Genomic DNA, 22,004 nt, shown 5'->3' on the forward strand with positions numbered 1-22,004 from the left:
GTCCGTGTGTTTTTATTAATAATAATAATAATAATAATAATAATGAAAACACACGGACCTATGATGAAGATCATAATAATAATATTAATAAAAATAATTTGTATTATTAATACCATTGGTTCATATGTCTTAATAGGGCGATGGTAGTGCTGCTGCCTCGCAGTTGGGAGACCTGGGGACATGGGTTCGCTTCCCGGGTCCTCCCTGCGTGGACTTTGCATGTTCTCCCCGTGTCTGCGTGGGTTTCCTCCGGGTGCTCCGGTTTCCTCCCACAGTCCAACGACATGCAGGTTAGGTGGATTGGCGATTCTAAATTGGCCCTAGTGTGTGCTTGGTGTGTGGGTGTGTTTGTGTGTGTCCTGCGGTGGGTTGGCACCCTACCTGGGATTGGTTCCTGCCTTGTGCCCTGTGTTGGCTGGGATTGGCTCCAGCAGACCCCCGTGACCCTGTGTTCGGATTCAGTGGGTTGGATAATGGATGGATGGATGTCTTAATAAAAATAATAATAATAAGACATATGAACCAATGGTATTAATAATACAAATTGTTTTTATTAATATTATGATCTTCATCATAGGCCCGTGTGTTTTCATTATTATTATTATTATTATTATTATTATTAAGACATATGAACCAATGGTATTAATAATACAAATTATTTTTATTAATATTATTATTATGATCTTCATCATAGGCCCATGTGTTTTCATTATTATTATTATTATTCAGAGTATTATTTGTAATATTCCCATTGCTACACAGACAGAGTGCAGTTTTCTGTGGTGTGTGTATAAGTGTGTTATTATTATTATTGCTATTATAGGGCCTTGTGCTTTTATTACTAGTATTATAACTAACCAGTGAGTGTCCAGGTGCCTGTTTAGCTGTCGCCTCACTTGTGCCACGTTTGTAGCAGGGTGCCCACTGTGCCCACACCGATGGCAGACTTAGGGCTGTTCACAGCCGGCTAAGCCACCGGCGCTGGCCTGTACTCCGTGATGACGCTGGTGTCCTTTTCTTTTTTCAGCCATCAGCCTACCTGTAATCTTTTAAGTCACTCGATGTCACGATTCTGTGCCTGCATTTTTTGCCACTGCCTTGTCCCTCTTTATATGGCGCCTTACATCTGTCCATCCCTCCTCTTTGTAGCGCATTCCATTTAGCAGCTAATCATATTTGATACAACTACGTGGCGTAAACTGTTTATTTAATCATCTAGCAACCCATCGCTTTTCATATAGTGCCTACACGTGACAGTCTGTTCACATGTGATGACCATTACTGTCACCTTGTCCTGTCACACTTATTCCCAAACTGACCCCCTGACTGATGTTTACTCGATTAGGTTTACTTTTTTTTGTAAGTTGCTTTGGATAAAAATGTCTGCTAAGCAAATAAATGTAAAGGTTTATAGCGCCTTCCCGCTGGCACTTCATCAGTATTTGTATAGCACCTTCATTCTGCAGGTTGGTCGTCCTCTTTATAGCGCCTTTCCACTGGCACCTCGTCTGCAGCCCAGTCCCTCTTCATATGGCGCCTCACATCTGTCCAGCCCTCCGTTTGCCTTCACATCGCACGTTTCATTTAGCGGCTGATTGCATGCAGTAAGCTGTCCTGCCCTTTCACAGAGCCCTCCATGATGAAGTCTGCCTCTCTTTATATTCATCCAGATGAAAGACTGGCATTTCTATGGTGTCGTCACCCTCTGTAGCACCTTGTGAGCAGCAGTCCGTCTGTGTTTATATAGCGCCTTTCGCTCAGAAATCCAAAGCGTCATTGATCGTAACTCATATGGAAGCCCATCAGCCTTTATGTGGCTCTGGTTGCCTAGTAATCTTTTATATAGCGCCCTTCATCTAGCCATCCATTTGTCTTTTTTTTTTTGTATTCTTTGCCCCTTGGCTTACATGGGGTGGGCCGTCTGTCTTTTTATAGCGCCTTGTTTCTAGAAATCTGCCTGCCTTTACATCACATCCTCATCAGTCTGTCGTGCAGTCCTTCCGACTTCTTTTAGCAGCTGTGCCCGACTAAGCCAGCAGCCCCAGCTTGGTGCCAGGGGGCGCCCATGTTCAGCCGTCATCCTCGCACCCTGTAACTCGTTGAGCCACTCGATGCCCACCCCTAAGGCCGACTCCAGACGTGGGGCTGGCCAGTATCCTGTGAGGAGCTCCTCGTTCACCTGTCACCTTTATCTGTCACATTTTGAGTCACGGTGATGCCAACTTGTCCACTTTGCATGCCTTCTGTTCCTTGCCAGGTGTATGGCGCTGTATAAAGTAAAACTGAAGTTTCGGCTGCTAGATAACTGACTCAGTGTGCAGGAAATTGCCAGAAGGACTGCACTGTGGACTGACGAGGGGGTTTTATAAAGACAGGCAGATTTATAGATGAAAGGCATTATAAAAAACAGAGATGGTCTACGCCACGTAAGACGCTATATAAAGAATGATGGCTTGCTAGATGAAGAGTACCACAAAAAGACAAATGGATTGCTAGAGGAAGGGCGCACTGTAAAGACTGGTGATGGAGAAGCCAGTTTGGGGGCAGCCCTGATAGCCTGCTGCCCACTAGGTGGCTTCCCCATTTCATGTCCCTTTGTCCCTCTTCTGCATGGCCATTTCTCGCTCAGCTTGTCTGCCTAGATGGCTCCTGGCAGCTCTGTCATTGTCACCTGTGACCCCAATGGCACAATAACCAGCAGCAACAGCCCCCCCTCCCCACAGCAGCATGTCTCCAGCAGCGGGTGACGACTCCGAAACATGACTCATTTACAACGGATTCCCGGGAGGAGGATGTTTACATCTTGGGCCGGCCTGGCACGTGTTACATAATGAACTCGGACGCTTGCCAGCGGCTGGCACCGACAGCGCACAGCTGATTTGAGGCTCTGAGGTCTAAATTTAGAGGTGACAATTTGCTCGGCTGAGGTGTTGTCACTCAGGGCAGTGCACTTCCTATGAGACTGAGGGATTAGTGTCTGCTCAAGTCACACACGTGCACGTCATGAGGCTTATATGGCGCCTTTTTACATGGAGGATAAGAGCGGGTGAGCGAGGCAGCCAGACACAATGCTTCATGAGCAGCGCCGATGATGATTGGTGGAGAATAAAGTGTTGGGATGGGGCCTGCTTGCTGTTTCTAAGGGGAGGGGCGATGAAATTGATGGGGATTGAGGGCAGGACCACCCAAGAGTAAGGTGGGTGGGGTGTGGCCTAGGTGTTGGGGGTGGAGCACAGTTGAGGGGCGTGTCTCTAGAGTAAGGTGGGTGGAATGTGGCCTAGGTGTTGAGGCGGAGCACAGTTGAGGGGTGTGTCTTTAGAGTAAGGTGGGTGGGGTGTGGCCTAGGTGTTGGGGCGGAGCACAGTTGAGGGGCGTGTCTGGAGGAAGACTGGGTTGATCTGGGTGGAATGAAGAGGCTGATGATGATTGAGGGCAGGACCACTCGAGGGTACGGTGGGTGGGGTGTGGCCTAGGTGTTGGGGCGGAGCACAGTTGAGGGGTGTGTCTCTAGAGTAAGGTGGGTGGGGTGTTACTTAAAAGAAGGGGCGATGACGGAGGTGAGGTGGGACCTGGTTGCCATTTCCGGAGTGGGGGGGAGAGAGACAGTAAAACTGCTGGTGATGATGATTGAGGGCAGGACTGCTAGAGAGTAAGGTGGGTGGGGTGGAGCCTGATTACCATATCTGGGGGGGTGTGGCTTGATGTGGTGTATAAGAGATACTCACATAGCAGTCTGCAGCCCCTCTTTATGTTTAAACAATAAGAACACAGACGTTGGGGCCCACCTGAGGACAAGTGATGAATCCCACCTCCTTTTTACTAAACTCCTTTGTCTTCCTGTCCAGCGGATGTGCAGCAGTGCTGGTGTGGCACCCCGACGTGGAGAGCTGCACTGTACCGTATCCCACCGCAGCTGCACCCTCCTGGATGTTGTTTCTTTTTCTTCATTTTAGTTTCTCTACAACTGCAGATCACACGTAGATAAGCCGTCACCCAGGAGAGGAAACCCGCCCTTTTTTCCACTGCCGTTATCAGATGCTGCGGCGCATACCCACTTTGGAGAGCTTAGCATCGCATCACTCTCTCCTGTCTCCATCTTTGTCTCCCTCATTGCTTCTGCTGGGTCACCTGCTCCTCTTCCCAGTTTGCATGAAGTTTAGCGCCTCAAGTGCTGATCTCTGGTGCAAGTGTGTCCATGTCGGTCAGCTTCTGGAGGTGGGACTTCGGTGGGCTGGGGAAGCTGCAAGGCCAACAATAGGCTCTTGTCCAGAATGCTCATTTTGGCAGGACGGTCACTGGGGCAGCTTTGAGTCCTGGACCCCTACAGTGGGATCAAAGTTCAGTACTGCGGACTTGGAAGGTTCCGGAAAGGTAAAAGCACAGAAACTGAAGAACAACCTGAAATGGTGAAAATTGTCACTTGTCACAGAAAAGAAAGAAGAGAAACACAAAAATGGAAGTCTGGGTTGTTATGAAAAGGGGATTGGCGTAGTCGGCAGGATGCTCCGCTTTGTTTTACCGCATAGAGGGTGGGGAAGGACTGACAACCACCGAGTGGAGGTTGTGCAGAAACAACACTTGGGTTATCCCAGAGATACTAAAGCATCCCGGAGTGCTGCGTCCAGTGAGCAGAGGTGCACACAAGAGTGAGAAGGAGTGAACCGTCCATCGCAATCCCTGCCCAGCAGCGGTGCCAGGCAGTTCTTTAGCTTAGCAGACTTGGAGCCCGCTATGCAGTTCACTTGGGATGCCACTGTGCTGTGGGAGGGTGACCCTTCCAGTGCTGCTTTAACGTGAAGTGCCACTGCCACCCTCATCCATCCATCCATTTTCTAAATCTGCATTTTCACAGGGTCATCATAGAAGTGGGTTCCAAGCAAGAACTGAGCCTGGTGGGGGCGTCAGCCCCTCATATGGCACTCATTCATTAATCTGTCCATCTTTTCTGGGATTCGTTTAGTCCAGTTAGCAGTTGTGAGGGTGAAAGGCCGATCCAGAGAGTTGGCCAGAAGGGGGTGCCAGTGCACCATAGGGCACATTCTTGTCCGTCCATCTCATCTCAAATTAGCTTGGCTAGGGGTCATTTTAGAGGGAGTGGGATATCCTGGATCACTGGGACGAGAGCAGAAATTAGACCAGGAGGGGGCACCAGTCCCGTTATGGCACACATGAATTTATTCACCTGTTCTCAAACTTGCTTAGTCCATTCTGCCCAGTAAGGGTCCGATGTCAATCACAAGACACGTGTTCATCCATCTATCAGGCTCACTTAGTTTGGGATTGCTGGGGTGGATCCAAGGCAGATGTCTATCCATCCATCCATCTGCTCTTAAACTCGCTTGTTTAAGGACTGTTGGAGGGCGATGGCTTACCCTGGCATCTTTGGCCCGTCCATCCATTCATCTTGTCTCAAACTCGAGTAGTTCAGGATTGTTAGCGGAGCCTGGGCTCATCCAGGAGGAATCAGCCCAGGATGGGGCGCCTGTCCACCACAGGTCACATGTCCATCCATCCATCCATCCATTTAGTTGAGGGCAGCTGGTAGTCAATGGCCTATCCATCAATGGGCTCACATTAGGAATGAGACCAGGAGGGGAGCACCAGTCCACCACAGGGGAACACATTCATTCATCCATCCATTGGTTAAAGATTTTTGGAGGGTCAGGTCCTGTCCTGGAATTATTGGTTTGAAAACAGGAATTGTGCTGGGAGAGGCTGCCAGGTCCATCACATTCAATCATTTATTCCCAGTCACTTATTCCAATTTCAAGTGAAGGGGCACATCCATCTTTCCTTAATTAAGCTTAAACCAGTTCAGGGTCAAAGTGGGGGGTCACAGGGTTAGGCATCTCCCACCAACAGTCTGCCAGTAGATTGGACCCCAGGCAGGCAATGACCAAGTTGAGAATCAAACGGCCCATAAATGAAGGTGAGGACCCCCCCGACAACCTCCCAGCAAATGAGATGTGCCTGTCGTGTCCACATGTATAGCGCCTTACGAGCACAGAAAGAGAGCCGTAACATATCGAGCCTGCTGTCTAAATATTATGCGAGTAACCCCCCTTCTCCCTCCCCCCCCCCATAATGCTCCTCTCCCCCAGCATTACTTCCACTCGCTGGCCGCATTGTGCGGCTTGTTTACGGCCGGCTGTGACCTACTTCCAGCCGTCCGCGGCCATCTCTGTAATCTCGAGCCGCAGTCCCTGCTGAACAATTACAACGCCGAGCGATCCTAATGGAGATGTTTGTAGAAAACAACATGTGTGTAATTAAGGCTTAATGAGCCCGCGCCTGTGAGGAATAGGCAATTAGAGTCGGAATAAAAAAGAGAACAGAAAGAAAAAGAAAAAGAAATGGCGCGCGCATGGCAGGCCCACTGAAGAGCACCGCCAAGGAAAGATCATTCCGGAGTGAATGCTGAATAATGGGCATGCTAATGGCGGTGAGGTGGGGGAGGGGAGGCTTGGGGTGAAGCGGGGGGGGGCCCCGCCATGCATAATACATGCATCCCCCGCCACCCCCCCTGCCCTCCACTGGCTTGCTGCACATGTATATTTCATACAGAATCTTCTTCAGTGAACTGAAAGGTTTGCCCTCCTGATGGCCGGACTCCCACCTGAACCCCCTTAGGTTATCACCTAGGACTACATTGTCTAATCAGTTCCATCCTACCAGAGGTCTACTTGGCTATCACTCTTCTAGTTTCCCTTTGGTTAGTTTTGCCTGCCCTGCTGTCCCGTCAGTCACCCCCCAGCTGGGATCAGCCTCCTGGGGGCACTAGAAAGCTCTACAATGCTAGGCCCTGCTCCTAAATGGTGGCCGGTGCCCAGCCTGTACCCTGGCAGATGTGGTATGAGTTACCAGAGAATGCCAGACCTTTAGTCGACTGTCTGAGGAGTTCTGCCAAGCTGGACTCACTCACAGATTCGGAAAAGTGAGATGCATCACACCAAAAGAGCACAGGGCAGAGTGAACTGCTTGCCTACTGTACCAAGGTGCATGGCATTGCCTAGCAGGCTTGTTGATTTGCACTTCCCTCCAGTCTCAGACAGTGCCAGCCTGACACTTCCTGTGCAAACCAACTTAAAAGACAGCTGGCACAGAGGCGGAGGGGTGGGGGACTAACCTAAAAGAGAGGAGCCAGCTGTAAATGGCAGAGAGAGTGGCATGAAGATGTCCGTCTTTTTTTTAATTTTATTTTGTAGCTCCTTTCAAAATGACGCCTGGGGTTTGTGTTTCATGAAGACAAAGTAAAGATGAATCAAATAAAAGGTTAACACCTAAGTTGTGGTTCACAAGGTTCAGCTACTGGGTGGGAGGTCCGTCTGTGGGGGTCCATTGTAATTCATTCACATTAACGATGAACCACCAGGAGGCAGCACTTCCAGTAAACTGACGACTCCAATAATAGAATTCAAACCCAGTTAGGGAAACAATTTCTTAGGTACTGTGGGGGACATTTTTTGTAGCCTCCATTTTGATTTTGATGATCAATTTCCTCTGCTCTGCCGGTGCGCCCCTTTGCGTCTCCTACACCTTCTCATTTTCTGTTGTTGGTTTGGCTTTTCCTACAGCATTTATTGCTCGCCGTTGTTAACAATAACGCCAAATAACGTCTTAGTGTTTTAAATTGTAGTATCTTCATTTTGTTCATTTTCTATTTCTTACTGTTTATTTTTGCTTTTTCGCAGTGTAGAATGTGTTGTGTGGATGGGCAACATAAAGGAGCGGCGGACGTAACAAAACGGTCAAACTTTGACCAACAATGAGAAAATCCCGTGTTATAGACTGAAGTTGGCACCACCCGGCACGACTCGAGGCAACTTGTAGTCGAAGGGTCCGTCAGATTTAACAACTGAGGGTGTCGGATTTCACAAATAGGGAGTGCCTCACGAGTCCCTCGCGGCTTTTTGTCCTCATACCGTTGGGCAGTTGACTAACCTGAACTTCTCGAGAACTTCTTGATTTTCGTCATTTTGTCTGAAATTTTTTTGTTGGCCCAGTTGGTACCCCACGCTGCCAGCTTTGTCCTGCGCCATCATTTTGCCCCACTACAGGAGCTAAAGAGCGCCTCCTCATGGAAGGCAATCAGATAAGCACATGAGAGGAGTGCAGTCATGACCTTTGGGGTAAAGATGGACAACCAGCTTTCAAGTCTTCCTCCCAAGAGTTGTATGTCGGCATTTGACCCCGACTTCCCTTCTCTTTGGGAACTTCACTGATGTAAACACTTCAGTTCCCATTTGTGTGCAGTTTGATTTTTTTCACATCATCATTCTTAATTTTTTTTGTCCGCCACCATTTTGTTTTATTTTTGTGGGTGCTGCCATTTTGGATCTGGCAGCCATATTGTTTAACGGGGCATTGTGACGTCATCACAGAGGGGGTGTTGTAGTCGTCCGAGGTAAAGGTGGGTCAAACAGTGGAAGAATTTGGGAGTGCCTGGCCCACCCCGTTTACGCTTGGTCTTTATAAACAAAACAGACGCGTGATGGCGTGAAAACGAAAATCAAACTGTCAGGCCGTATCATCCGGTCTATCAATGCGGACGTCCTTCGCTCAGGTTGTGTCTCCATCAAGTGACGCCGCCTTCCGGAAGGGGCGGAGTCAGTTACCCTCACTCGGCTGTTTCTCGACACGGTGGAAGACAGAAACTGACCAGAGAGTTAGCAGCAGCGCCCTCTTCAGACCCGGGGTGGTATCACATACCTGGAAAGACCTTGGCTTGGATGGTGTGTGTGTGCGTGACAGTGTATAAGATTCTGTTGTGTTGCCCAAGTAGTGTTAGATCAGTACTAAAATTTTGGTATCGATACCAGCTTTTGTAACTCTGTGCCAGTACCAAAACGGCACCAAAGCAAATATGGGTACCTCCTCACTGCCATCCCACGGCGGCCATCTTAATCCGCCGCATAATCTCACGCCTCCCTGCTCCTCCACACTCCGCAAATCGATACAAGGAGTGAGGGGAAGGCCACAAGTCTAGCTACATGCAGTAACGTATATTACGTCGAGGAGTAGGAGACGGCAGTTACAGTCGCACTAATTACGTAACCACCGAGCATGAGGTGCGTGAAAACTGCCATTTTCTTCAGGTACCGAAACTTCCAAAATGCTGGTACCGTTCCGTTCTAAAAATTGTGTTTTTTCGCTGCTTTCTCTGTACCACGCCACCCCTTTCCCTGCAGTGCCTTAAGATTTTGAATTCCAAAACCAAGTTTTTTTTTTTTTGTGATTGGCACTTTGGATGGTTGCGTTTCTTGATTTTTTTTTTTTTTTTGTCATTTTTTAACTGACCTTGGCCAACTTTTTCGCTTTCGAGTTTTAGTGTCAATCGTTTATTTTTTTTTTTCCTACCTTTTCCCTGGCCGAGTGATGAATCGCGCCATTCAACCGTTTTACGGGTCTGCCGGTGTGATTAGCAGGCACCTTTGCCCTTCGGGGGCTTGTTAGGCCAGTCGGTTAGATCTCGCCCTAACGATCTGTAATTAGTGAGGTTGGCACATGCGGGAGAGGCCACCACGGGCTAATTGCTTTTGTTTTTTTTTTTTTTTTTTTTTTTCTTTTCTTCTGTACACTGAGTGCCATTTATGTTTTTTTTTTTCACTTTCAGTTTGATGGTGACAACATGTACATGAGTGAGAGTAACCAGGAGTTTCTTGCCACTAATCAGGTGAGTGATGGATGTGCCCGGCACATCGAGCGCCTCTTCATTTTCTCCCTCTTTGGCTTTGGCCTGGAGATGTGCGGCGCTTTTGTCAGCCCGTTGCTCTTGGGGTTTTGCCTTGATGGCGCTTGTCCTCATCCGCGTGGCACTGGAGGTGCGATAAAATCTCAAAACGAAGTCCCGTGTATGAAGGCTTGCAAAGCCGGCCTGAGGGTGCTGCTCAGCGCATTGGGAATGGGGTTTCCTCCTGTCAGCTCCTTCCCTGAAGTGACTTATGTCATGTAGGTCCAGCGTTACGGTCAGCGGCAAAATGGGGAAATGGCGAAAATCCCTGCCAGTTGTTGATGAGAATTTTGTGTTCCCAGTTATGATGCCAACCTCTCATATTTCATTCTGTGCACACTGAGCTGCCGGTCAAGATGCCCATATTTATTTTACCCCCACATCCTGTCGTGGCTCACCTGTGCCCATACCAGTTGTTGATTGGTTGTGTGGTGCCAATGAACAGCTTGTCCATGCCAATTTTCAGAATCCAGTTCCAAAGGTCTAACTTGGCCACGTTGTGTGCCCATATATCCTTTCTCTAGCATTATGTCCGCAGTCAGGTCCTTTGTAAGGGTGAGACCAGGAGGCCACTCCTGAGCCAGATGTTGCGGGTTCACGACCGACCTCCAGCAGTTCACCACAGTGCAAATCTTCCAACTGCAGAGCTTTGTGGGGTGAATTCACGGCAGTGCAGTTGGTGACGAGGATGGGATTTGCACTGTGGACGATGTTGCACAGAAAAGGTGAGAGAGACGGAGATCTGGGTTGACATCACCAGGAAGCGTTCCACCCATGGCGTCTCTGTGTGGCTGACTAATCGAACTCTACTCTTAGCTCACACTTCGGGGAGCCTGATGTCGCGGCTTTGTGACTGACCACCAGCAGTTCAATACAGTGCAGATGGTGTGAGTCCACAGCAGTTCAAGATGTCTACTTCATTAATTTTGTGTATAGACCCGTGTCTTGGCTTCTACCTCATAAAAGTTGTTGTCACACATTAGTATGGACATGAAGACAGAAAAGACTTTGGATCAAGGTCCAAACCACAAGGTCAAAGGTTCAAGTCAGGATGATAATACAGAAGCTCGTTTTTGTTCATCCCTAATGAATGCAATCCTAGTGTTTGTCGTTACAGTGAATCAGAAAGCTTGTGTGCAGAATAGTGTGAGCCGCCATCTTATATAGGAGGGATGTATTGATAACAGTGCATTACGGGATCATAAATAACATGGCCGACAATAGCAGAGACTACAAAACATAAAATGGCATTTACAGAAGAATGATTACAAACATAAAACCAAATGGTTCTGAAATGACTATCATAGGATGCCAAAACCAAGATTCATCACTTCAGAGGAGTCAGATGATAGACTACAGGTATGAAGTAATACGCCACGGGAGTGAGGGAACGGTTTATTTTGTGTACATGTGCCATTGTTCTGCCAAATGGTTAAAGTGTTAGACCACAAGGGAAAGACAATAAAGGACCAGGGGATGAAAACGAAATTTAAAAATTCCGCGAAAAATCTCAAACTGTAAGATCACGATCCACCAAAACATTTGCCACAAACTGTAGTTAAAATTCGTTGCTGTGAACGCGTAAATACCAAAAGCACGCATAAAGATTCGGCCACCATCTTGGATAACCTAGAAATTCACACCGCTGGCCTTTACACATTAGCGACGTCTCAAACCACAGCTATGGTAGCCACCATGAGCACAGCCAACAGTTAAATGGCATTGCCCATAAAAAACAAAATGGTACTGCTTTACAACAGAGTTATAACATGAAAAAATATCAACTGCGGCTAAAAACACAGAAGTGCCAAATAATATCAATAATACCAGAATCTTTGAAAATCCAGAAAAAGTAAACATGAAATGAAACAGAAACTTAAACATTTATGGCAGCCATGTTATAAGCTAAATTGGAAGACTGAGATAAAGACCATGGAAGTAAGATAAGAAATTATCTAATAAAGCCAACGTCATATTATGCAACTTTTTGCCGATCGCAGCCGCAGATCTCATTGCTGCACCACATCACATTACACGACAAAGTCACAGCCCAGGGCACTTTCACTGACTGAGTACCGACCTTGCTGTACAGTCGTGCACGCCCCTTTTTCTGACAGCCAATAGCGTGCTTCCTGACAGAGCTGGGATGTGAGAATGCATTATGGGAATGAGGTGATACGAAATTGAAATGAAATAAGCCATTTAAAAGATAGAAGAATTAATAGGAATAGGGCCATATGTCACGGAGAGTGATCTGATAGAAGAAGATAATAAGGTAAGCCATTAGAATGTGGTGATAAATCATGAAGTGTTGGAGTAGCTCCATTCCTATCAGATATTATCTCATTCTAAGAACTTATTGCTCCACTCTTATTACACCATTCCAGTGACTTATTACCCCATTCTGTTATGCATCAGGTTCTGTTAAGTAGGCTTTGTTCAAGTTTCTGTCCGATGTTAATAAAGTCTATCTAACCTAATCCACAACAGGAATGGATAATAAATGAATAGAATGAGTCGAAATATAATAAGAATGGGGTAATACGTGTTAGAAGGAGATCATCTTCAGTTGGAATTGTGTAATTGGTTCTTAGAATGAGATAAATATTATTACAATGAGATAATATGTGATAAGAGCGGGGTGATATGTAATAGTAATGGAATACTGAGTTATTAGGATGAGGTCACGTAAAATAAGAGGTGTAATAAGTTATTACAATCGGATCGTATATAATACGTTATTAGAATGAGGTAATATACTATATAAGAATGGGGTAATAACTTGTTAGAATAAGATCCATCCATCCTTTTCCAACCCGCTGAATCCAAACACAGGGTCACGGGGGTCTGCTGGAGCCAATCCCAGCCAACACAGGGCACAAGGCAGGAACCAATCCCGGGCAGGGTGCCAACCCACCGCAGTAGAATAAGATCATATGTAAAAAGAATGATTTAATAGATAGATAGATAGATTTGAAAGGCACTATATGATAGACAGATAGATAGATAGATGTGAAAGGCACTATATGATAGATAAATAGATTTGAAAGGCACTATATGATAGATGGATAGATAGATAGACAGATTTGTAAGGCACTATATGATAGATAGATAGATTTGAAAGGCACTATATGATAGATAGATAGATTTGAAAGGCGTTGGAGGAGATGGCCGGGGTGAGGGATGTCTGGGCTTCCCTGCAGATAAGCGGTGGATAATGGATGGATGGATAATAAGAATAATTTAATAATTTAATAATGTATTTGAATGAAGTAATATATAAGAAGGGATAATAAGTTCTTAAGATGAAATAATAATATATAATGTGAATGGTTTAATAAGCTATTTGAATGAGGTTAATATATAATGGGGTAATAACTTATTAGAATAAGATCATATAGAATAAGGATAATTTAATAAGTTTTTAGAATGTGATAATATACAGGTATAAGGATGGTGTACTAAGTTATCAGAATGAGAGAATACATAATAAGAATGTTCCAATAAATTACGTGAATGAGGATATAGATGAGAACAGGATAATAACTTATTAGAACAAGATAATATGTAAGAACAGGGTAATACATTTTTTGAAGTAATATATAATAAGAATGGTTTAATAAGTTGCTTGAATGAGGTTATTACAATGAGATCATACATAATAACAATGATTTCATATGTTATTAGAATGAGATAATATATAATAAGAATGGTTTAATAAGTTATTTGAATGAGAACATCACTATTTATATATAAAATCTAACGTCTGTCTGTGTGCTTTTCACGAGAGAACTACTTAACGGATTTCAATTGTGTTTTTTTCTAGAATTTGCTTGAACATTCCGGTTGATTCTGTGACTTCGCTCATCGTGCTCGGTATCATAGTTCGCTTGCGGTAGCGATTTGATCGCGCTAATCCGAGACAGAGACGCAGTGGGCTGAGGGGAGCAGTGGGGTCTTCTCACTCACGCGCCGGCCTCAGGGCGTATCTTGCATCCACTTAGCTCGTGAAAGAGAGAACTATGTAACGGATTTAGATTGGGCTTCTTTCTAGAATTTGCTTGAACATTCTGGTTGATTTTGAGACTTCTTTCACCTCACTAAGAATCACAGTTCGTTTGCAGGAGCGATATATTCACACGGCTGCGGGGCCGAGGTGAGATGGAAGCGTGACGTCAGGAGTGGGGAGCCAGGCAGGGCCGTCCTCGCTGTCCTGTTACACTACTACGTGGGCGGAGCCGCGGGGGACGGCTAGTATATAACAAGAGTGGGGTGATAGGTCATGGTGAGTGATGTCATAATACATCATAGAAATGAGATAAGCAGTTAGAATAAAACACGGAAATGAGATACGATACAAACGGGGTGATATGTCATGGACGGTGATGGGCGAGTAATCGTGAGAAGAAGGTAATAAGCTGCTAAAGGAAGATAAGCAGTTAGAGTGAGATCGTAAATCTTAAGTGTGCAGTGACATTCACAATGAATACAGTAAGCAGTTGTGGAGTGAGCTAATAAATCATAGCAGTGTGGTGTTTTATATTAGGGAATTACGTAATAAGAATCTGAAATGAAATAAGCCATTAGAATGAGGCAATAAGTCATGGGAATGGGGTGATATACCACAGAGAGCGCCTTGCAGTTAGACAATAACTCCTGAAACAAGGTAATAAGTCACTGTGAGAATGCAATAATAAAACGTGAAGTAAAATAATAAATCATAGGAATGAAATAATTGTTGGACTGAGATGACAACTCAAATGAATGAAATAAGACTGGAGATGGGTAATCTATCACGAGGAGCCATGTAGTGAGTTTCTGGCATGAGATAATAAATCATGGGAATAAGATTATAAATCATATGTCAGTGTGAAGAAGGTAAGACGTTCCTGGTGTGAGATGATAAATCATTGGAAAAAGGCAATATATATGGAGGGATTAAGTAATAAGAAATGGGATTGAACGAAGCCTTTTGAATGAGACAGTAAATCATGGAAAATGGCGGTTAATATATCACAGAGAGTGACGTAAAATGACAGCAAACCATGAGGCCGAGGTAACAACCTGCTGTTAGGATACGATGATCAATCACGACATGAGATAATAAATCATCGGAATGAGATGAGCGGTTAGAGGGAGATAATAAGTTGTGGGAATGATAACATATACCATAGGGGTAATAACAGAGAGTGAGGTCAATAGTAAGCTTTGGGAATGACGTCATAAGTCGATGGTGTGAGGTGAACTCTTAGAATACGACAACCAATCGTATAACAGCAATAAGCGGCTGAAATGAGACAAGAAGTCAGAGAAGTGACATAACATCTTGTGAGAAGAGTGAGATAAATCAGCTGAGGGAATGACACGATTGTAGAAGATTTGTGCGCGTGATATCACATCAGATGGTGAGCCACGAAGATAAACGAGTGAGAAACACCTTATAGACGTGAGAACGAGGAGTGAGAGTGATGTGTGCACTAACATGGAAACGATGCGAACGGGCTATTGGGATTGGAATCTGCGTGTATTGGTTAGACACGTCACAACACGACAAGCACAACTACTCGACTCGGTGTGACAACAACGAGAAGATTCACGATAAGGAGAAAATACATCAAGGCGTCGGATGGCAGTACGCTGAATATGATAGCAGTAAACGTGAACGAGCGGCCCTGGGGTCTCGACTCGATGGGGAGTTTGGCTGAACCTGCCTTCAGGTGTGGATATGTGCGGTTCTGCCAGTTTCCTTGTTGGCACTCTGGGATTTAAAATTAGGCATAAGGAAAAAAAAAAAAAGGAGCCCGAGTACGAAATTTAGGGGAGACTGAGAGAGACCGAAGGGAGTCGGAGGTTAAAATAAAGGAGAAGAAGAAAGAGAGGCTGGAGCGTGGCTGAAATGGTGCGGCAGAGAGGAGGCAAGCGGTTTGGGAATGACGCGAGAGTGGGGCTCCAGCTGTGGGCTGAAGGGTCCCCATCCACTGAAGGCCCAGAGATCAGAGTTGACTGCGCTTGTCCACGGGCTGAGCAGATCTAATCGGGCGAGTCGAGAAGGAGGCACCGTGGCTGGACAGTCGGATCCTGCCCGCGATTCTATCCTCGTTTTTCTGAACGGATTATCTCATGAGAGCACTTTGCACATTTTTGCGCCTACTTGTGCTGTGCTCTGTGTCCTCGCGGCCCACGTTTATCGATGTCCCGGGTTCAAGAGAGCGAGTGCAGCTACAGCCAACCCAGACACCACTGGTCGTCAGGGTGGCATCTGCTCTTCTTCTCTTGGGTTTTTCATCTCCTCTCTTCACTCATTCGGGAAAGTAAAACGGTCCAACGGCGGGAGAGTTAGGGGGATTTGCCAATGTAGAGGCGGGGGGGCACAACAATCCAATAAATAGCTATCTAACCTCCGGATAAAAGCAGCTTCATTTAAAGAATGTGCATCCCTGACATCTCCCTGCCTTCATAATCCAGCAAATTAATGAACCCGAGACAATTTTACTGGGATTGTGTCCATGGCGCTCTGAGCGAGCGGGAAGATAACGCATTCCGACATGTGCCCGGCCTCTGACAATTTAAGCCGCCCGTTAGGAGAATTGAAGATGACGCCGACTTTCCATCGGATTGTGATGTGCTGGGCCTCATTTTGTGTGTTTTATTTATTTACTGAAGAGCTGGTCGCTTGTCCGCAGTGCAGCTCGAGAAATGTGGAGAACGAAAGAGCGACGGATGCCAGCTGACCCACGGCGTTGTGTGGGCTGCTTGTCACCTCCCGTGTGAGTGAGACTGGTCCTTGTCGGACACGTCGACGTCTCGAGTCAACGGGTGAGCCCCTCAATGACGGGTCACTTGTTCGCGGTGTACGCCACCATTCCGGGACGTGTACAGGCAGTGAGGGTACTGGAGGCATACTGGGCACTTGCTTTGGCGTGATGAGTGAAATGAGACAGACTCTCACAGATTATCAAGACATAATAACGTTAACCAAAATTGTAGAATCGGGCAGAAGGTCAAATAAATCGAGCAAACAAAACACTTGGGGCAAGAAAACAGAAAAGTCGAAAAAGAAAACCGGAAAACCCGAAACGAACCGAGTACTCGACCTACGGACACCAAGAGATTGGTGTTGATTTCGTCCAACTGAAGGATACCTTCCACTTATTTATAGCGGGACATCCAGGGACGTCATCGATGGGACAAATCGCGGTCACGTGACCTGCTAATCACGGCACATAAATCCAACAAAATGAACACGGATTGTAACAATCGGGATCTGGGAGTTGTGATCATGTGCAATTCCCGTTCACACACGCGAAAGGCAGATTACCGAACGTGGACTGAGACCAGACCTCAGTGTCATGTGGGATTACAGAGGGGTAGGGTTGTGGGGAGTACTGGTAGTGACAAACCCAAATTTTAAAAACGTTACGGTGCCAACATTTTGAGATTTTCGGTCCCGGAAGTAAACATCAGTTTTCCTCCGAGTCCCCCCAGCCTTTCCCTTGACACTCGCTGGTGCAGATGTCGCGAGACGTCCATTTTGTATACTTCATGAAACTGAAGCCACAGGTTGTGACGTGATTGAGACGTCATGGAGGGACAGGACTTCACGGTGAGGGGGACGCGGTACAGAGTGCGGCACACCGGGGAGGCTGCAGTAAGACGCGGAGGAGTGTGGGGGTCTGAAGGTATCCGTTGTTTGCTTCGGTGCTTACTGAGGTTTGAAAGCTGCTATCAATACCAAAGTCAAAATTGTAGTACTGGTTGTGACCGGATGTGGGAATGACCGGCAAATTTGGGGCGCCTACCAGGTTGTCCCTTTTAACACCCGTAGACAGCAAAAATTGGGAATTTCAGAGTAAGGGAATAAGCGCAGTCACTCTAGCGGAGCTCCGGCCGGCCCAGTAACGATACCTTCCTTCCAGGATGCCCGGGGAATCTTATGGCTGCCGGACAGAAAGCGGTTTGACTAAAAGACTTCACCGGGCGGCGTCTCGGCACAGTGGGGAAAGAAGGAGATGACAACGTTAGTGGCAGTGCGGCCCCTCGTCACGACGGGTTATTCCGTACCCCGACTGAGGCCTGCGAGGACACGATCCAACACACACCAGGGAGTGTACTGGCCTGGCTGTGCGAGTCGTGACGGCGAGATGGAAAAATGAAAAGGTGGCTGGATAAAAGATGAGGGGCTGGAAATCGAAACTCGGAAATCCAAAGCAAACCCAAAAATGAGCAAAGAAACCGCGATGGCGAGGCCCAGATGTGAGGCACAAATTGGGCTTCGGTCCGATCCCCATTAGCACTCGGCAACACACCAAAGGTTTTCTAGTAGATTGCAGAAGCTCGGATGCTGCCGACGGCACCCCGCCATCTTATATAGGGGATAACCTGTGATGTCACATGGCAGCAGCAAACCAAAGTGACCAAAATGGTGGCCCTAAGTATCACCATGGCCTAAATGAGTGTAAAATTAAGTTCATGACGGTACCCTGGGAGTGGTGCAGGTATTCCCAAATGTTTTGGGGGGAGACTTCTGGAATTATAGCGGGCTATGATTGTGTCAGTGGGGTTTGGGTGGGATGAGCCCACTGTGAATGAAGAGACGATAGCACACTAGGTTCACTTGTGCTGAGACCAGTGAAGGGCGGACCCCTTGAACAAAGAGAACCTGGTAAGATGGATGCCGTGATCCAGAGGCGGCGTGAGAACTGCAGAGGACGAGAGTCTGTGAGGGCCGAGGGGTGCGATTGGTCATGTGACCTGACAGGGTGGTCCTTGGGCCGCAGGCCATGTCACATTTGACGACGTTGTAGTCTTCATTTACCTAATCTTAGCGAGTCGGGGGTCCTCGGTGGTGTGCTCCCATGAAGGTCCGTCGTCTCGTCTGACGTATCCAGCGATTCCCTCCAACTCGTCTATGACTCGCCCCCCACAAAATCAGACAGGTTACTCATACAGGTGGGCTTTGTAGGTAGGACAGCTGCCAACCAATGGGTGATTATCGAGGAACAAGGAACGGAGAATAAGGAATGCGGGTGTTTTGGACCTCACCAGCTGAAGAGAAGCTCGTCTGTCTGATGTCTCGTGTTTGACGTACTGTGGCAGAATGACAAAAAGCACCTACTCGTTAACCCTTTGTACATCACCAGCTCCACCAGGCAGCATATTATTGGCTGTCAGAGAAACGGGGCGGGCACGACGGTGGTGGAATGTCACTCCGCAGTCACTAAATCTGACAAACTCAGCGATTTCCAGTCACTAAAACTGACACGGTCCAGCGAGGAGGTCAGCAACAAGTTTGATGTCCCCAACGACTAGAAGTCACCCAATGTGGCATCAGGCATTAGAAGACGGGCGCGGATCAGAACTGAGTCCCTGGGACCCGGTGGGGTGCGCCGTGTGTGACTCTGTAAAGGGAGTGAATGGTGGGCGTGATGTGGCAGCACTGGAAATGTACCCAGACATGACGGGAAATGATGGGAATTAATAGTCCGAGGTTAATGCAAGTGTACTGGGGTTTGGTGGGCTTATCCTGAGCCGTGATGAGAATGTGCTGAAAATACGTAAAGCATTGGGGCAGCGCAGAGGGTGCTGGGAGGAAACTGGGACATGCTGGGAATGCTGCCGTTGTACCAACTCATAGTGGGTATGAAGAAGCAGTGGTGGGATATGAGCGTGGTGGAACAGCGCTGGGCCATAATGGCAGTGTGCTGAGAATGTATTGGGACCAAACAATGGGCATCAGGTGGCAGCACAAGATTGGGAATGTACTGGGCCACAATTAGGGTGTACTGGGATTGTGGGGACTTTTGGGGACTAAACTCGTGGTGTACTGTGGTGTGGTGACCACATACCAGAAAGGTATGGAGAATATTTCCACGTCCTGAGGTGAGTATACCAGTTAGGACAAATTTGACGAGAGTGGGACATTCTGCCGAGCAAAGCCCACCACTCCTGTCCACCTAAAGTCTCCAAAGTAACATCAGGTTGAGGTCCCTAAATTCCTTCTCTTTGCACTGCGCGGTCATTTATTCCAAATGTCTATGGGTCTCTGGTGTGACCAGCAGGCAGACCAGGGTAAGACGATAGAAATTATTGGGGTACCAACCTGGTAAACCCCGTAAACAAAAGCAAAAAAGGGGGCACTGTGGCACAGCCGAACAAACAGCTGACCCCAAGATCGGCGGGACGCTCCTTCAGTCTCCACTCCTGGTCGTGTTGCAGCCGCCACCTTCCTGGGCCATCCGGCTTTATGGCACCCTGTCTGGCGCCAGCTCTGGGCTTCACAGGTGCCCTCACTGGGCATCTGTCAGCGCCAGTACCCCCTCTCGTCCCGGAGTGGAATCGCTTACCTCAGCAGTCAAGCCAGGAAGATGACCCCCCAGTCACCCAGTAATGCACTGGAACTCCTGGGGACCCCGAGGAAACTCGACTGGCATGATGGGAGAGTTCTGGGAATGTGCTGGAGGTGTCCTGTGAGCGTCCAGCAATGGCATGATGGGAGGGCTGGGATTGCCCGTCCGCCGCCCCATGGAATCTGGTGTGGCTCCGCCTTGTGCCATCTCCCATTAGTCACCGAGGGCAGCTGTGTCTTTGCAAAATGCATTAGGACCGCCACTCGGAGCGCCCGCGGCCCCCCGGGTTAAACACAGATGATATCATTTCTGTCATCCAATCAAATCAGCCTGACCCGCTGACCTCCGAAATGAGCCCGACGTGTAATGAAATATGACATCGCGCAAAGAAGCTGATTGTAATGCAACTTGACATCTGATCAAATGAAGACGACCCTGTGACCTTTGAGCGCGGCGGCACGAGGCACGGGCGCCAGCGAGAAAACAAATAGCAATAAAAGACTGTGAAGAACCCGAGCTGAAGATGAGAAATGCCATTCAGGTGTGGGCAGAGCATGTGGAGTGGGAAAGAAGCAGATGGCAGCTGGTGGGTGACATTGTGATGAGCGGACAGCCCCCGTGGGCAGCAGAACCTCGGACTTGGCGCTTACTTTACCGTTAACGTCTGAATTAGAGAAGAGTGAGCGCCCCCCAGAGGTGACCAGCCGCAATTGCGTTAACGCCATCTCTCGAGTTTCTGCTCCCTGGGAACGTCTCGCCACGGCTGAGCCCGCGCTGGGGACAAACTGGCAAACCTCGAGGGCGATGAAAACAAAATCTTGGAACGACTGATGACTGAGCGACCGGACTCAATTACAGGATTAGGGATACGCCGGTGCCAGCATCCCATGGCATTGTCCCTTGGCATCGGCAAGCCCAGGATGGACCAGCAGCAAATGAGGAGACGATTTATAGGTGCGAAAACGTGTGGGGTGTTTATTTCATAAAATCCACGTCTTTGGACAAATCAGTCGGTTAAAAGCAGGAGAGCCAAATAAAACAAAACAGTCGGAGAGACGAATTAAGAAAATCAGCGCATTCAAATGAAAAGAAAGGCAGCCCGGACCCTAACCCGGTCAGAACCCCCCAAAGCACCTTTCACCAGCTCCACCCAAACCCCTCCTTCAAGCTCGCCTGCCACCGTCTGCCCTCACTGCCACCTAATGGTGGATCAGCAGGTCCGCCCGCACTCCGCTCACTCTGTCTCATCTTTCACTTCTCGGCTCTTTCTTGTTTTACTTTGCCATTCTGTTTTTCTCTGCGCTGACGCCGTGTACTTGCCGTGCCACTGAATGCCAATCACCTCATTCTGGCGAGGGCTGCGAGTAATCGGCACGGTAAGTAAAAACTTTAAAACGCTGCTTTTAACCTGAAAAACCAGGAGGTGGGACAGAATCTGAGCTTGAAGTTAGCGGTACCCACCGATGCCCTGAGCCAGCATTTCCGCCTTCTTTGTAACGTGTGACCAACCGGTTGAGCAGACCATCGATGCCAGAAGAAAGACCCGTTTAACGATGGCAGGGCTTTCTACACGGGAGAGCGTGAGTTCTGTCACCGCTGACGTCCGGGTCCAAAATGAACGCCTATTTGGTGAAAGGGGCGGAGCCTTCTCTGGGTGGGTCGCTGGCCGTGACCCTGGTGCAGCTTTAGAGTGCGAGTGGCAGTGTGTGGCGAGTTACCGTCTCCCGTGTGGGCTGAAACACTGATGTCCTCTGTGTGGCAGTGTGGCACGTCCCCCTCTTGTCATTTACCTGCCGCCACTTTCTCACTGCAGCGCAGGTCAACGAGACGCACGTCAGTGCCAGGGGGACACGTAAATTACAAATGGATAGAATTTCCATATGAAATGCGTGTTCAGGGGGGCTTTGAGAGAAGGGACGGTCACCGCG

General features: G+C 47.7%; 1 protein-coding gene across 4 annotated transcripts in view; it reads left to right on the forward strand.

The window, feature by feature from the left end:
• The window catches only part of tox2 (TOX high mobility group box family member 2), a 135,254-nt gene that overhangs the window by 66,327 nt on the left and 46,923 nt on the right, over positions 1-22,004 (forward strand). For 3 of the 4 annotated variants that reach the window (XM_051932657.1, XM_028812391.2, XM_051932659.1), the window contains exon 2: positions 9,614-9,673. The exons of the other annotated variant lie outside the window; for it this stretch is intronic. In XM_051932657.1, coding sequence (XP_051788617.1) covers positions 9,614-9,673 — 60 coding nt within the window. The remainder of the gene's footprint in view (positions 1-9,613; positions 9,674-22,004) is intronic. 4 annotated transcript variants of the gene reach the window in all.

This window comes from Erpetoichthys calabaricus, chromosome 10 (assembly GCF_900747795.2).
Source record: "Erpetoichthys calabaricus chromosome 10, fErpCal1.3, whole genome shotgun sequence".
Lineage (NCBI taxonomy): Eukaryota > Metazoa > Chordata > Cladistia > Polypteriformes > Polypteridae > Erpetoichthys > Erpetoichthys calabaricus.